This window comes from Fukomys damarensis, unplaced genomic scaffold (genome assembly GCF_012274545.1).
Source record: "Fukomys damarensis isolate Sample0158 unplaced genomic scaffold, DMR_v1.0_HiC HiC_scaffold_1, whole genome shotgun sequence".
NCBI classification, from domain to species: Eukaryota; Metazoa; Chordata; class Mammalia; order Rodentia; family Bathyergidae; genus Fukomys; species Fukomys damarensis.
In genome coordinates, this window is record NW_022900913.1 from 60,399,558 (window position 1) to 60,414,656 (window position 15,099).

The following is a 15,099-nucleotide window of genomic DNA, read 5'->3' on the forward strand; positions in this document are numbered from 1 at the left end:
ATAACAGCACAGCAGAAGAGAAGCTACTCGCTTCATGGCCGCCAGGAAGCAGAGAGACTCAAGGTAGGGGCTGGGAAGGGAGCTGTATCTTTCCAGTTCACACTCATACTGACCCACCTCATCCAGCCACCAGAAAGTAAGTCAGTTATAATGTCCCCATAATGCAATCACTTGAGGCTCTGATCTTAGATCTAAATGACAACACCATCACTTGGTGTATAACGAAGGAAAACAAAGATGAATGGGAATGAGACCCTTCTGTCATCAAACTTATATTTGGGGGAAAACAAAATGGTTAACTGTGGTTATAAAGAACCAAATATAGGACCAGGGATTTAGTGGCACCGTGCCTGCCTCACAAGTGCAAGGATCTAAATTATATCCCTGGTACCGGGGGCGGGTGAGAAAAAATATATATAATAATTATTATAAAACAGGCCTATGGCGGAAATGCTGCATAGTTTAATTACTTACATGCAAAGGAAGGACTGGCTACTTGATAGAAGTATTTGGCATCATCTATCCTTTACAGCTAAACTGGTTCTCTATTATAGCTGTCAGAGATACCATAAGCTTAGTAATTTAAAACAACATCAATATACAAATGTATCATCTTATAGTTCTGGAGTCTAAAGTCTAATACAGGTCTATAGGGCTAAAATCAAGGTATCAAAATAGGGCTGCACTCCTCTGCAGGTGCCATGGAGGACATATTCCTTGCCTTTCCACCTTTGGGAGGCAGCCTACCTGCCTTAGCCCCTGGCCCACTTGCAACAATTAGCACTCTGATCTATCTTTACTTCTGTTGGCTCTGACTTTCCTGCTTTCTCCTATTCTGATAAGGATCCCACTTTTCACTACCTGAGGGCAATTCAAATCACCTCACAATCACTACAACCTTAACTTACTGCTTTGCAAAGCCCCTTATGCCACATAAGGTAACATGGTCATAGGCTGCAGGCATTAGGATTATCTTTGGGGGACCATTACTGTATTCTGCCTACTGCCTGCTAGTTCCCCTCAAGTAATCCATCTTGCTCTTCCTTTATGCTACTTTCTGGTTTTCAAAGACCACAGCACAGTGCTGGTATTTCACCAGAAGCACAAAATGATCCAATGTTCCGGACCTCGGTTTCCTCCTTCTTTTCAAAAAAAAATCTTAATGGTCCTAACTTATAGAAGTAGAATCTGCTATTATCTCCATTTTCCAAATGAAGAGTCTGCAGAACAGGTAGACTGAATAATTTCTCAAGAGAGTATCAACATTCAAATAGTCTAGTTCTACAGGTAAACCAACAGCTGGAAACAAGAGTAAGTGGTCAGTACAAGGGAAGAGCATAACACTTTACAATACTGCCTCTTCCACTAGACTAAACTCCATGAAGGCAAGAAATTTTGTAACTGAATGTTTTATTACTCTGTTCAACATGTGTTAAATGCCTCAACTGATTCCAGTCCTCAGTAAATGCTTCAGACTTATTAAAAAAATAAACAAGGGCTGGGGATTTAGCTCAGTGGTACCGCTGACTGCCTTACAAGCACAAGGACCCAAGTTTGATCCTTGATACCAAAAAAAGAAAAAAACCAACAAAAATTTAAAAGTCTTTTATCCCAAATCTTTTAGTTTATAGTAGGTAGCCATAAAGTTACCCAGACAAGCAAATTGTTAATGTTACCTTAAATGCATTACCTTAGGCAATTAAACTGTCCTAAGCCAACAAAAATGTGAATTTCTCCTACCATATATTCTTTAAAAATGCATTTATCAAATTCATCTTTGTGATATTGGACTCTTTTTAGGGCAAACTCCAAGTCTACTTAGAAAGGCTCTCTTTGTTGCTTCTATAGGTCCAAAAGATACATACTAAATAAAAGCATAAATAACACAGTCTAAACCCATTCCTGAGGTTTAAAGATACAGCATCTGAAGAGATGATGAGGTATTCATATTATCATAAAAACTCAACAGTCTCAGATTTTCAGAGCCTCAAAAGATCTTATAAATTTCAAGAAGCTGAGGTTGGACTCATAGAATTCAGTCCTTTAATGAAAAGGAGAAAGGTCTCTCTCTTTTGCTAGGACTGGTCATTTTAAAGTTAAAAATGGGCCGGGGGTTTAGCTCAGTGGTACCACAGTCTGCCTCACAAGCCCAAGGTCCTGAGTTCGATTCCCCCCGAAAAAACAAAAAAGGTTAAAAATACTATTACTTTAATGTTACTAGTTTTAATATAAAATTATTTGTTTAACCTATTAGTTTCATTGAGCCAGATTCCAATCCTACAGATAGTTCCCAAATTTTTTTTTCCCAACTTTACTGTGGAGCAAAAGCAATATATGCATCCATTAGAAACCACATTTCATATTCTGCCTTTGGAGCTTTTCCTGAGCTAGTGCTAACAACATGCAGCACAGTACCCCTGATGATTGAAGCAACAGCAGAATTGACAGCAGCCCCCAGACATAGGATCACGAGAAACAACCCATACTCGGGTGGGTGGTATGGGGGCTAAAAGTGGATGCTTGACAGATTAAGTGTATTCAATAAATTTTTCACTGAAGGTATTTTCAGTTATGATGGTTTTACTGGGACATAATATGGTCATAAGGTGAGGAACATCTATACCACAAAAAGTATAGCATATATGACAAAAAGATACATCAGGCATCATGGGCTAATGATGCTTATACAACCAGAACTGAGACAGTTCAATTTAATTTATTAATATTTGCATTGCAGAAAAAAAATCACAGCAAAGAGAATTTTAATTTGCTCAAAACAAAAGCCTAAATATTATTAAAATTTAAGTAAATCCTTTTACCTTCTGAGAGTGACTGCAATCTTTTTTTACGCCTTTTGGTTGAGCGCATGCGTAGAGTGACTGCAGATTTTATTAGTCTCCCATTATCTTATTATAAAATACTTTATTCCTATGTTCTTTAAAATGCTATAGAAATATATTTTAAATCAAAACACTTTTGGAAAATTACTGTATTATGAAGTTGAAGCCAAAATAATTGCTTTAAAATACATAGCTTGAAAATTTCAGGTCAAATAAAAGGATTAAAAAATTAAGTTGAGAAAATGTGATTACAGTTTGTATTTGAAAGAAGTATAAGTGTTCTAATTAATTTTTGATGCTTTATTCATACAAGTGAATTTAAAAGAACAATTACTCTAATAGGTCTTTGTTCATAATCTTTAATGTTCTGAAGCTATTTTCACAAGGAGTATGTTTTATTTGGTCAAGAGAATGTTATTAAAGATAAAGGAGAATAAACACATTTCTAAAATCATATTTTAAATTGCAACCTACAAAGAGACAAAAGGATGTTATTGTTAAAAGTAGAAATAGATAAAAATATGTGACATTTGTCATCTTAACTCCTCAAGTTACCTTAAGCAGACAAAGAAAATTTTAATATATTTCCTTGGTAATTCTGGTTGGCATTTATTTGGAATTTTAATATTATATGTAGGAAAATGTTCTGGCTATCATGTATCTTCAGTTTACAAGTTTAAGTTTATGATTCTGTGTTTACAACAAAATTCAGTGCTATATGGGAATAAATTTTGCTTCTTTTTAATAAAAAATACGACAATGTTATAGTTTTCTAAAGAGATCATGTGGAAAAAATAATATACATGTAGTCTGGAGAATAATCATATTATCGTTAAAATTATTTTTGAATAAAGTATAAAAATCAATTTTTATAATATTTCACTTCATGGCTGCTATGTTATGTAAATCTATCTGGATATGACATAATTATATTTAAAATTTTACAAATAATTAAAATTATTTTAGTCAAAAATTATTCCTTCCCTATGAAGAATCTCATCACAATTAAATATAAGGAATTGTCGAATAAATTATTTTAAAAGTAAGAAGTTAATTCTTTTTTTCCCTCTAAATGGCCCCATCTGTTCCAAACCTATAACCACAGAGAGAAGGGATAGTTTACTACAGAACAGTATAAGACCTAGATTACATATTTTCCTGGTTATCACTTATTCAGTTTGAGTTCAGATTAAAAACATGAAGTAGTCCAGATTGATGGCTTTTAAATCTCACTACTTTTGAAAAAACTATTCCGTGAATTTCTAGGGTAGAAAAAAGTTATAGGGACACAGTTAAGTATTTTTTGATCTAGCCTTTCTCAATGTTATAGTCATTTGCCTGCTTTTAGCACCCTCTGCAGGTAAACCAATATTACACATGACTTACATGTTATTAAAAGCAGTAAAGCAGAGATTTTATGGAAAGATTACACTGGTGATTAGTGAGGAACTAAAATAAACAAATGAAACTTTTCTAGTCAAGCTAAGACAAATACATACTGCTTACTAGTTAATTGTCTAATTTACTGAAAAATAGAATGTGCACATTTATATGCATTTCAATAAAACTGATACTTATTGTGATCATACTGCTGTTAGGGAAAACTAAAATGTAAGACAGAAGATTGCAACTTGAAGACCATGTTAGGAATATTCAAAGTACCAACTAATTGAAGATGAGATGAAGCTGAGAACTCACCATCCCTGTTGGAGAGCAGATAGACCAGGCCATTGAGGCAAGTGTCCGCGACTTCTGAGATGTTGGCAGCACATCTGCCTATTGTCTGAATAGTAGCTGCTGCAAACTGTTTATCCTGGCTTTTCACATAGGTCTGAAAAATATTATTTCACTTATTTCACAAATTGGTAGTACCAAGGAACCAAAAGAAAAACAAATGAACAGACAACCCAAAACTATTAAGCTTCATTGATACAGATAATTCCAAAAAACAATTTCATAAGCACAACAGGAGGCCCAACGGATGGTTTCATTTAGTTTTTCTTTTGTTAAGTCTCTGCCTATACAAGAGGCACATTTTCAAGCCAGGCTCATTCACCTGCGGCCACAGTGGCTTGAGACTCCAAAACAGAGAGTGGGGAGCAGTCACCCAAAGACAGCAATTAGTTTAAGGGCAAAGTTGAAAGAGATGAGAACTCTCTCTTTGGAGGTTTCAGTTCATTTCATCAGCAGCATCTGTGAATCTATGGGAGAAAAGGGTCACTTTTTCAGAGACACTAAAACTAAAAATTAGGAGAAAAGGAAAAAAATGAACTAATATTTGAAAAAATAAACTATCAAAATGGCATTAGAATAGTTGTAAAACTACATTAGTTACAGTGAGTACTACTGCAATAAAGACTACAGTTTAAAATAAAGATACCATAGTTTTGAAATACTTTCACTAAGTGTGCTTTAAATACATACCATAAATGATGTGTGTATAAAAACTTAATAAATGATTTAAAACGTTAAAAAGATCTTCACAAAATTTGTAACTATAGCCAATTTCAAATTTAGAACTTTCCTACTTTATAAATGAAGCATTTATTATTTACAAAAATGAATATAATTTTATTATGCATATTTATGTGTAAATGAGATTTTTTAAGGAAGATTCCCAACCATAAATGAAAAGTACACAAACTCTATGATTATCAAAATGGAAAAAAAAGTAATCAAATAGTAGCTAAATGACAAATGGTAAAAGAAAATCTAGAGATATCTAAAAATAGTCAAAACGGTACCAAAAAGGTGATTAAATGTCCAAAAAATAAATTAAGCTCTGACAGTTCCACAGAGGTAAGACCAATTTTATTTAAAATTATTCTCAAATAGACTACCTAATTACCGTAATTAAAAAATATGAGTCTTTAGAAGAATTCTCTATCTTAGTAAAAAAGTTACTTCAAGTAAATTGTATGCATATATGAATGTAACACAGAAATAAGGTACTTATTTAGATAGTGATAAAAATTAAGAAAGGACATATTTAAAAGTCTGACTGGCCGGGCGTGGTGGTGCATGCCTGTAATTTCAGCACTTGGGAGGCTGAGGCAGGAGGATCACTGTGAGTTCGAGACCATCCTGAGCTACACAGTGAGTTCCAGGTCAGTCTCACTACAGAGTGAGGACCTGTCTCAAAAAACCAAAAAAAAAAAAGTCTGGCTGAAAAATGGATTTTTTTTTGGTACCAGGGATTGAACTCAGGACCTTGTGCTTGCAATGCAGGCAGCAAAACCACTGAGCTAAATCCCTGGCCCTGAAAAGTGGATCTTATTGTAAAACACCCTGATAGTAAAGGAAATAACTAGATCAGTAACATTCTAAAGCAGGTATTCTGTTAAACTTCAATACAACTAAACAAATTCATAAAATTAAAAGGACTCCCTTCCTACAATACCAGTAGACATGACATAGTCAGAAAGTAGACCGTGAAAGGACACCGAGGTATTACACAAGGTAACAGGAAAATGGACAAGGGCAAAAAAGATCAAATCTTAAAAATGCGGTAGAATGAAGTAAAAATCAAATTAAAGAAATGATCTATAGCTATGAGAGTACTAGATAAAAACTTATATCAATCCTCTTTGTCAAGAATTTTTCTTGAAAAAAAATACTGCATGAAGGTAGAGTAATCCAGTTAAGAACATACAAATCATGGAATATACCATAACATTCTACTAGTACTGAAAAAGGTATAAGATCACATGGTTAAAAATATATACTGTTTGTACAGCTAAAAAGAAATTTAATATGGGCTTATTGAATGATGATAGCAATGAAATAAATTGAATATATAACAATTATAAATTGCTAATTCTGTGATTAGTATGGAGCACATGGTATATTTTGTTGAGAAAACTGCTGATGGGATATAAAGCTCCGTAATAGGTCCAGACACAAGTTCTCTATTGCTGTGGTCCACTACTAAGGTTTCAGAGCTGACCCTTCCATCATAAAGAGTGTAATGACCATGACATAATTTCTCAATAATACTTTGTGGATAAACACAGATAGGAAGCCTTTCATCCACTGACACATAAGGTTTTTTAAAGCAAAAAGAGAAAACCAAATAAAAACTAAAACAACAATTTTTAAAAATAATGGTGAATCTTCAATATGTATCCATTTTCCTATGAATGAATCTATTCTCTCGCTCTTTATGGCTGAGTAATATTCCATTTTATAGAAAAACCACAACTTCTTTATCCAGTTTCCAACGGATGGGCAAATAGGTTGTTTCCAAGAGAATCAAGACTTGTCATGTAGAGGTACAAGATCCCAACAATGAATGTAACTGTACTGTATCCCTAAATGTACCAATAAACTCAATAAAAAAAAAAAATAATGGTGAATCAATTATAAACAAATATTCTTAAAGCCCTACATGAGCTAAGGATATAGCACCTAAAACAGTAGAAGACCAAGCAGACAGACAGGGACAGTAAGGAAAGGAATGAGCACCAAGTATGGAAAGGGTGACCAATGAGGACAGCACAAAGAGACAGAATTGGTACCAGAAACATTTTGTCACAACAATGTCAGTTTTAAACTAGTCTTTCACATTTTATGAAAATATAAAATACAAATTTTAGAAGTATATAGATATATAGATATATAGATATATATATATATACACACACATATATACACACACACACACACACACACACACACACACATTTAAAGTTTTGTTTAAATTTCTGAGTTGTCAATTTTGTGGAAAAAAAAAATCACTATTTTGGGACAGGGATTTAGCTCAGGGGCACCATGCCTGCCTCACAAGCACAACAAGGTTATGAGTTCAATCCCCGGTACCAAAAAAAAAAAATCACTTTTATTTACACAATAATGCATTTCTAGATTAAGATATATATATTTTTAACTTAAGAATAAATATGTTTTAGAAGTTATTTTATAATTAACATTGTATACAAACCTGAAATTCTCGAAGAAGAGTTGATATGTTCGCTTCATTTGCTAAGTTTGTCAAAACTTCAAGCTATAGTAGAAAAATTTTTAAAAAGTTAACATTGTAAAATGCACAAAAACCAAATTTAACAGAGGCTAGGCACCTAGTTAAAAGTTTTTAAATCATACTATTATACATGTGGTAAGGTATTATATTCTGCAGGTAAACAGACTATCTCCTTTCGTCTAAAAATAGAAACAGTAATTACATACTTGTTAAAATATTTAGAGAATATTAAATCTTCATTAATTATCCTACCTTTACTATTTCTGTCTAATTAACCTAAAGAAGAAAGCTAGTTTGACTTTATTTTTAATTATTAAAACAATCGGCTCTCCATGTAATTCTGTTTTCCACACACCAAATGAACTCTCTTGATTTGTTCTACATTCTATCTTTCCAAATACTTCATATATTTAACTTCCTCTTCAGTGTTCATATATATGACATATACAAAGTACATCTCCAACGGGTTTGCTAAACATACTTGTCTTTACTCACACAAAATATTTAATCTGAAGGAAGGCACAGTAAAAAGAAAAAAAGAATAGAGAACAATCGAGATAAACAGGAAACAAACAGAAGATGTATACATAAACATGTTTATACCAAGAATTACATTAAAAGTATATGACCTAGCTGGGGATTTAGCTCAGTGGCACCACATTTGCCTCGCAAGTGCAAGGTCCTGAGTTCAAACCACACTACCAGAAAGAAAAAAAAAAGGAAATGATTTAAACATTCCAATTAAAAGGCACAGACTGTAGAAGTGTTTCAGATAAATAAATGTAATTGGATTACACTGAGATTATCTTCTCTCAGATTAAAGTTTGGCTTTTTATTTTATTTTGATGAAAATATTTTAACTGTTTTGGACAATGTTTTAAAAATAATATCACGGACTCGGGTTGGTGACACATGCCTGTAATCCCAGCACTTGGGAAGATGAGTCAGAAGGATCATTGTGAGTTCAAGGCCAGTATGGGCTACATAATGAGTTCAAGCCCAGCATGGACTGCATAGTGAAACCCTATCTCAAATAAAAATAAAAATAATATCAAACATACAAAACAGCTCCATGAATAGTACAAAGAATTATTTTCTTTCTGAACCAATTGAGATGAGAATTGCCAATCTGCTGCCACATTATCCCCAAATACTTCAATGTTTACTTCCCATAAACAGGACAGGTACTGCATACCATAACAGAATCTAGAAAATCCAGATTACCACTAATCTGATATTTCCATGCAACTGTCATGATGCATTTAAATTTCACTAACTGTACTGATAATGCATAATAAAAGGATCCAACTCAGTATCACATATAGTTCTCAGTTGTCTCCTTTAGTCTGAAAGATTTCAGTGTTTCCTTTGACTTCAGTGACCTTGAAACTTTTCATAATTACAGACCAATTTTTTGTAATACATCCTTCAATTTATGTCAGTCTTAGATTTTATTAACTGTTTTCATGTGCATAATAGATTTTCACAATTCTTCACTAACAATTCATCCTCTCCCCACTGTCGTGTAATGTCTCTATATGGCACACTATATACAGAAAATTCTCACAGGCCTGGGTGTTTCTATGCAACTTGTCCCACTCTACTTTTCTGTCTTTGCATCGTGCTATGTTTATCATTATAGGTTCATACTCTTTAGCTGTGCTCTTTAATGCAGCTATCACAACCTAAAAATACTCTTTCATAATCTCTTCGGATACTAAAACTACTTTTTATCTCCTCTCAACACTTAAACCTCACAATCAACCTAAAATCAACAACAAAAAATATGTACAAAAACACAGGCATATATGGTATTTCTCAAATCTTCCAGAGAATAATCCTTATCTTTCTATTGACCATAGCACTCAATTCAAATATCTGAATGACTTAAAACACACAGCATTAAAACTACCTACATGCTTGTCTCCTTCAGTGTGCTGTATGGAACATGTCTTAACAGTATATTGTCTGAATATAGCAGAGTAACTAGCATGTTATAAAACAGATGGAAAGATATAAAGAAAAATCTTTAATTTATTTAAATTAAATTAATATATTTAAATCCTTAAATGTTTTTTGAAAGCACGACTCCTTTCTGTGGATGCTAGAAGCCAAAGCATTACATCTCAAAGTATACAGATGTTAGAGTAGCTGAAAAATGAAAGCATACATACCTTCAATGTCTTGATCATAGTTGGATCAGTTGACCTAACATAGAAACTCTTCAGATAAGGTTCAAACATGCCCTAGACAATACAAAGATATATGCAACTTTATTTATGGTACATTCATTTGCTTCTTAAATTATGTAATCACAATGTACATACCTTTCTTTGAATTGACATAGTTGCTATATTTTGTAGGACAATATATTGCACCTCCCTAGAAATTAAAAGAGAAATTTCACTGGTGTTAGGGTTTAAATTGAGAATGACCCCAAAGGCCTCATGTACTCATTAAGTGGAACTTTTGGAAGGTGACTGAATTATGGGAGCACTACAGGTGACTTGATGTAGGGAGATGTTGCCTGGTAGGAGGAAGCAGGTCACTGAGGTCTGGTTTGGAAGGGCACAGCTCTCTCCTCAGCATCTCCCCCTCACTCTCTGCCTCCTGGCCTCTGTGACATAAAGTACTTTCCTCTACCTAGGCCCTTCTACCATGTTCTTCCTGCACTGGAGCTCAATTGAATACATGAGCCAAAATAAACCTCTCCTACTTGAAGCTACAGGTACCGGGTATTCTTGTCCAGTGATGAGAAAGTGACTAAGATAACAGGGTATATTTTTCGAGGCAATATCTTAATATAATAATGAAAAAGAATGAGCAAAAAGCTTCATAGTGAATGAAACTCTTAAATATAATACTGAAAGTGTTTACTAAATCTTAAATATTTATACCTTATTCTTAGTGCATTTTTCCTGTAAGATAAAAATTAGTGTGATTCATCACGAGGAGGAATTAAAATCAATTCTGTAATTGAAGCTGGTGGACTGCCAAGTTCAAGTACTACCTAGAGAAATTAGGAGACTCTGCCTGAAAATGAAAAATTAAAAGGACTAGGGATATAACTCTGTGAAGGCTTTGGGTAAAATCTGCAGTACCACAAACAAACAACTCCCCACTCAATTTTGTAATACTGTGCTTCTAAAATAAAAAGTCAGTACTGCAGCTACTTGAAATACATATAAGGAAAGTATTCTTCAGGTCATTGGAGGTAAACCCAACAATAATGATAATATAAGTCAGACTAAAAAGTTCATTCTTTTACTCAACCTGGCCCAGAATGAAGGCCAGGTTAAAAGAGCTATCATGTTTTTAAGTTCAAGTACCTAACAAATTGAATTGGGTATTCACCTTCACATAAAAGACCCAGTCCACATTTTTCTGATGTCCTTTGTATTAGCTACAGAAAAGCAAAATTATTAAGTAGATGAAACAAAAAATGGCTAGATACAGAGAACAGAAATGCAAAAGAAAGGGTGTACTTGCTACTTAGGAATGTCAAAAACTAGTCAAGGGCTAACGTTGTGGAATGAAGCTTAGTTAAGAACAAAAATAAATGTACACCTTTTTTTTTCTGAACCCAGTCAGTGTAAATGTACACTCAATGAAAGAAAAATTAATTTAGAACAATTAATTATTGTAAAATATCCAGGGCATATCAAACAGCTAAAGAAAAGGTACTCTCAAATATAGAAAAAAATACATAAAACAAAAATCTGAATGGAGGAAGGCAGTATTGGGGATTGATCCCAGAGTCTTGAGTATGCTGGACAAGTGTTCTACCACTGAGGTGTAGCCCATCCCCAAATCTGCTCCTAAACTTCTAATTACAAGGCACGGTGCTATGGTCTGAAACATGCTCTGAAGTCACACATGTTAAAGCCATAGTCCCCAATGCAGCAATGTTCAGAGGTGGGTCTTTGAGGGAGTGACTAGTTCATGAGAGCACTGATCTCATCGGTGGGTTAATCCACTGATGGGTTCATAATGTGATGAATATTCGTAGATGATGAATTGTCAGGAGATAGGTCCTAAACCAAGAGCTGGGTCACTAGGGCATTCTTTTAAGATCATATTTTGTCCCTAGATTCCTCTTGTACTCTGGCTCCTGGCTGCCCTGAGGTACACAAGTTTACCTTGCCACATACCCACTGTCAAAATGTTCTGTCTCACCACAGGCCCACAGCAACAGGACCGACCTCAACTATAAACTGATACCTCTGGAATCTTGAGCCAAAATTAACCCTTTCTCCTTTAAGTTGATTTTTCTCAGGCATTGTTATAGCAACATAAAACTAATACACACAGGAACTTAATAAACATCTCAAATTTTTGAGCTGAACCACTAACTTACAAGGACTTAAAACTGAAAGTGGCACTCTCTAGCTACAAGAAACTAAAAAACATGTAACTATTTAAAATGAGTAGCTACTGAAAAATGGATCTTGTTTTTTTTAACAAAGAGCAAACTAAAATTTCTAATTTAATAAGAAGTAATGATTGTGTTACAAACTAAAGTAAGTCTATGTATTGTCCTATACAGAATCATATATAATACAATGAGAAATATATAATACAATGAGTAAGCCAATCTCATAGTACTTCAGTAGGGTTTTTCAAGGATTCCAGATTTCTTAAAGGACCAAAGCACTATGGTTGTCACATCTAGAAATATCGAGGCTACTGTTGACAGTATATACCACATGCCACAAAATATTCTTACTCTCTTTGGGCTTGAAGTTTAAAACTTCCAGGCTGGGGATTTAGCTCAGTGGTTCCACCACCTGCCTCGCAAGCTCAAGGAACCAAGTTTGATCCCCGGTACAAAAAAAAAAACTTCCACATTTATTACTGAGGTAAATTTTATGAAAGATTTTATGATGATCTGCACAATTACGAGATTTTGTTGATAAAATATAAAAGCTATGTGTTAAATGGCTAAAAGATAGATTATATTTCTTCAAACATTACTTTAAAAGAATACAAAAGAAAAAAATCATGTAAAATCATGGCCAACAACCTACCTGTTGCTACGAAGTAAGCGCACTAGTGATTTAGAAATAATGCCAGTTTCTGACTTTGGGGATATGTGCCAATACAGCTGAGCAACTGCCATAACCACCTACAAAATAAAGCATGAAAATAACAGGAAATCTAAATAAATAAGGGACTGCAGTTTCAAATACATTCTCATTCATTGTTTCCTTTAAACTTCTACTTCCTATGAAGTATGTAAATCTTTTAGTGAATTAAAGTTTAATCTGTTTCCCCAAAATTCTTGTTTATACTCAAAAAGTGATCTTATTTGGAAGCAGAGTTTAGCAGACGTTATTAAGGTAATGACTGAGTTGTGATTGTGCCACAATAGAATGGGCTATAAATCCAACATGAGTACTCTTATAAAAGTCAGGCAAAAAGGAATGCAAAGATGAAGGCAGTGACTGGAAACATGCATATAGGAGACAAGACATTCCAAGGACTAGCAGTAATTGTTCAGAGGCTGCACAAGAGGCAGTTTCTCCCTCAGAGTCTCCACAAGGAACAACTTCCTTTATACCTTGATTTTGAAGTCAGTTTTCCTGAAATGTAGGAGATTAAAAACCTCGGTTGTTTTAATCCAGCTACTTTGTGGCAATTTCTGTCTGTATCACCGCCAGGAAACTGACACATCCTCAGAAAAGAAAGCAAATGTGAAATCTTCAAAGTATGACAGCACAGAACAAAGCTCACCATGACACTCCTAATTCCATACTCCTCCTACTATTGCTGCTGTAGTACAGAACAGGGAAAAACTCTGCCAGCTACTCCTCAGACATAGGACTAATGTCTAGAATATATAAAGAACTCTCAAATATGAAATGAAAACTCAATCAAAAAATGAGCAAGTGAAATAAAAAGACATTTCTCAGAAGAATACATAAAAAAGGTTCATCATCTCTGGCCATTACCAAAAAACCCACACTATACGTGCATCTCACTCCAAAAAAACTGGTTATCAACAACAAATCAAATAATAACAAATGCTGGCCAGGCTGTAAGGAAAAGGAACCCTTCTACACTGTTAGTGGGAGTGTAAACTGGGACAACCACTATGGAAATCAGTATGGTGATTCCTAATAAAATAAAACTAGGAATTCCATTTGACCCAATTACTACCTTTCTAGGTATTTTCCCAAAGAATCGAAAGACATCTCATTACAATGAGACAAGCATGCCCATGTTTATAGCAGCGCAATTCCTAATAGCCAAATCTTGGAAGCAGTCTATATGTCCATCAACAGATAAATTGATAAATGGATAAAGAAAATGTGGTATTTATATACAATGGAGTACTACTCTGCCATAAAGAAAGATGAACTTGAGTCATTTGTAGGAAAATGAATGCACCTTGAGACCACAATGTTAAGTGAAATAAACCAGTCACATAAGCTTAAATATCACATGGTTTCTCTTATATGAGAAAGCTCTCCAAAAAATAAATAAGGAGCAAAATAAAGGACAGATAACAAGTCGGGAGATAGATCTTTCTCATGTGAGGAGATTGAGATGAGAGGGGAGGGGAGGGGTTAAAAAGAAAAATAAAGATGTGTCATGCACCAACTCTCCATTATGTATTGGTAATATATTCTAATTTAAAAATCAAAACTGAAAAACAAAGTACCATAATATACTGAGAGAGGACTTCTGGGAAAATGGCAAAGTGGTGAACAACAGAAAAACAGCCTTTCCAAGATTTCATGTCCAAATGCTGGAATATAACAACATGAGGAAGAAAAGAAAGAGAAAAATGGGTTCTTGGTACACAACAAGGCTCTAAAGCAAGATTAAAGGCCATGGGGAGAGCCAGGAGAGACGAAGAAGGCAGGAAGCGAGAAAGGAGAAAAAGGAGAGGGAGGAAGGGGAGGTGGCAAATGGCACTTTCTCCCTGATCCCTGACTCACTGCACGGATCAAACCTGCAGACACACAGTAACTACTAGCAACCCCAGAGGCTTCCAAGGAGAAACACTGGAACAGAGCAGTGGATGCAGCATACTGCAGTGGCTCATGAGGAATTCTGGTTCAGACATTTCCCAGGAGAAGGCAAATGGCTGGGAGCCAGCCATCTTGGACAGGGGCAAATTGAGCTCAGAACTCAGAACAGGTATGGGCTGGTACCATTACAGTGAGACAGAACCAAGATCAAATTGGCAAGAAGTCAAGAAACCAAGTTCAAACCAGCAGGGAGCCCAGTTCCAGCCAGCAGAAGACATATGGACTATTGTAGGCTGAACAAATC

The 15,099-nt window shown here is 34.7% G+C and overlaps 1 protein-coding gene across 2 annotated transcripts in view; it reads right to left on the reverse strand.

The window, feature by feature from the left end:
* Positions 1 to 15,099, reverse strand: part of Ap3b1 (adaptor related protein complex 3 subunit beta 1) — a 234,124-nt gene that overhangs the window by 119,905 nt on the left and 99,120 nt on the right. For both annotated transcript variants that reach the window (XM_010619098.1, XM_033761506.1), the window contains exons 9-13: positions 12,846 to 12,943; positions 10,146 to 10,200; positions 9,993 to 10,064; positions 7,780 to 7,842; positions 4,539 to 4,671 (exon numbers count right to left, since the gene is read on the reverse strand). In XM_010619098.1, the coding sequence (XP_010617400.1) occupies positions 4,539 to 4,671; positions 7,780 to 7,842; positions 9,993 to 10,064; positions 10,146 to 10,200; positions 12,846 to 12,943 (421 nt within the window). The remainder of the gene's footprint in view (positions 1 to 4,538; positions 4,672 to 7,779; positions 7,843 to 9,992; positions 10,065 to 10,145; positions 10,201 to 12,845; positions 12,944 to 15,099) is intronic.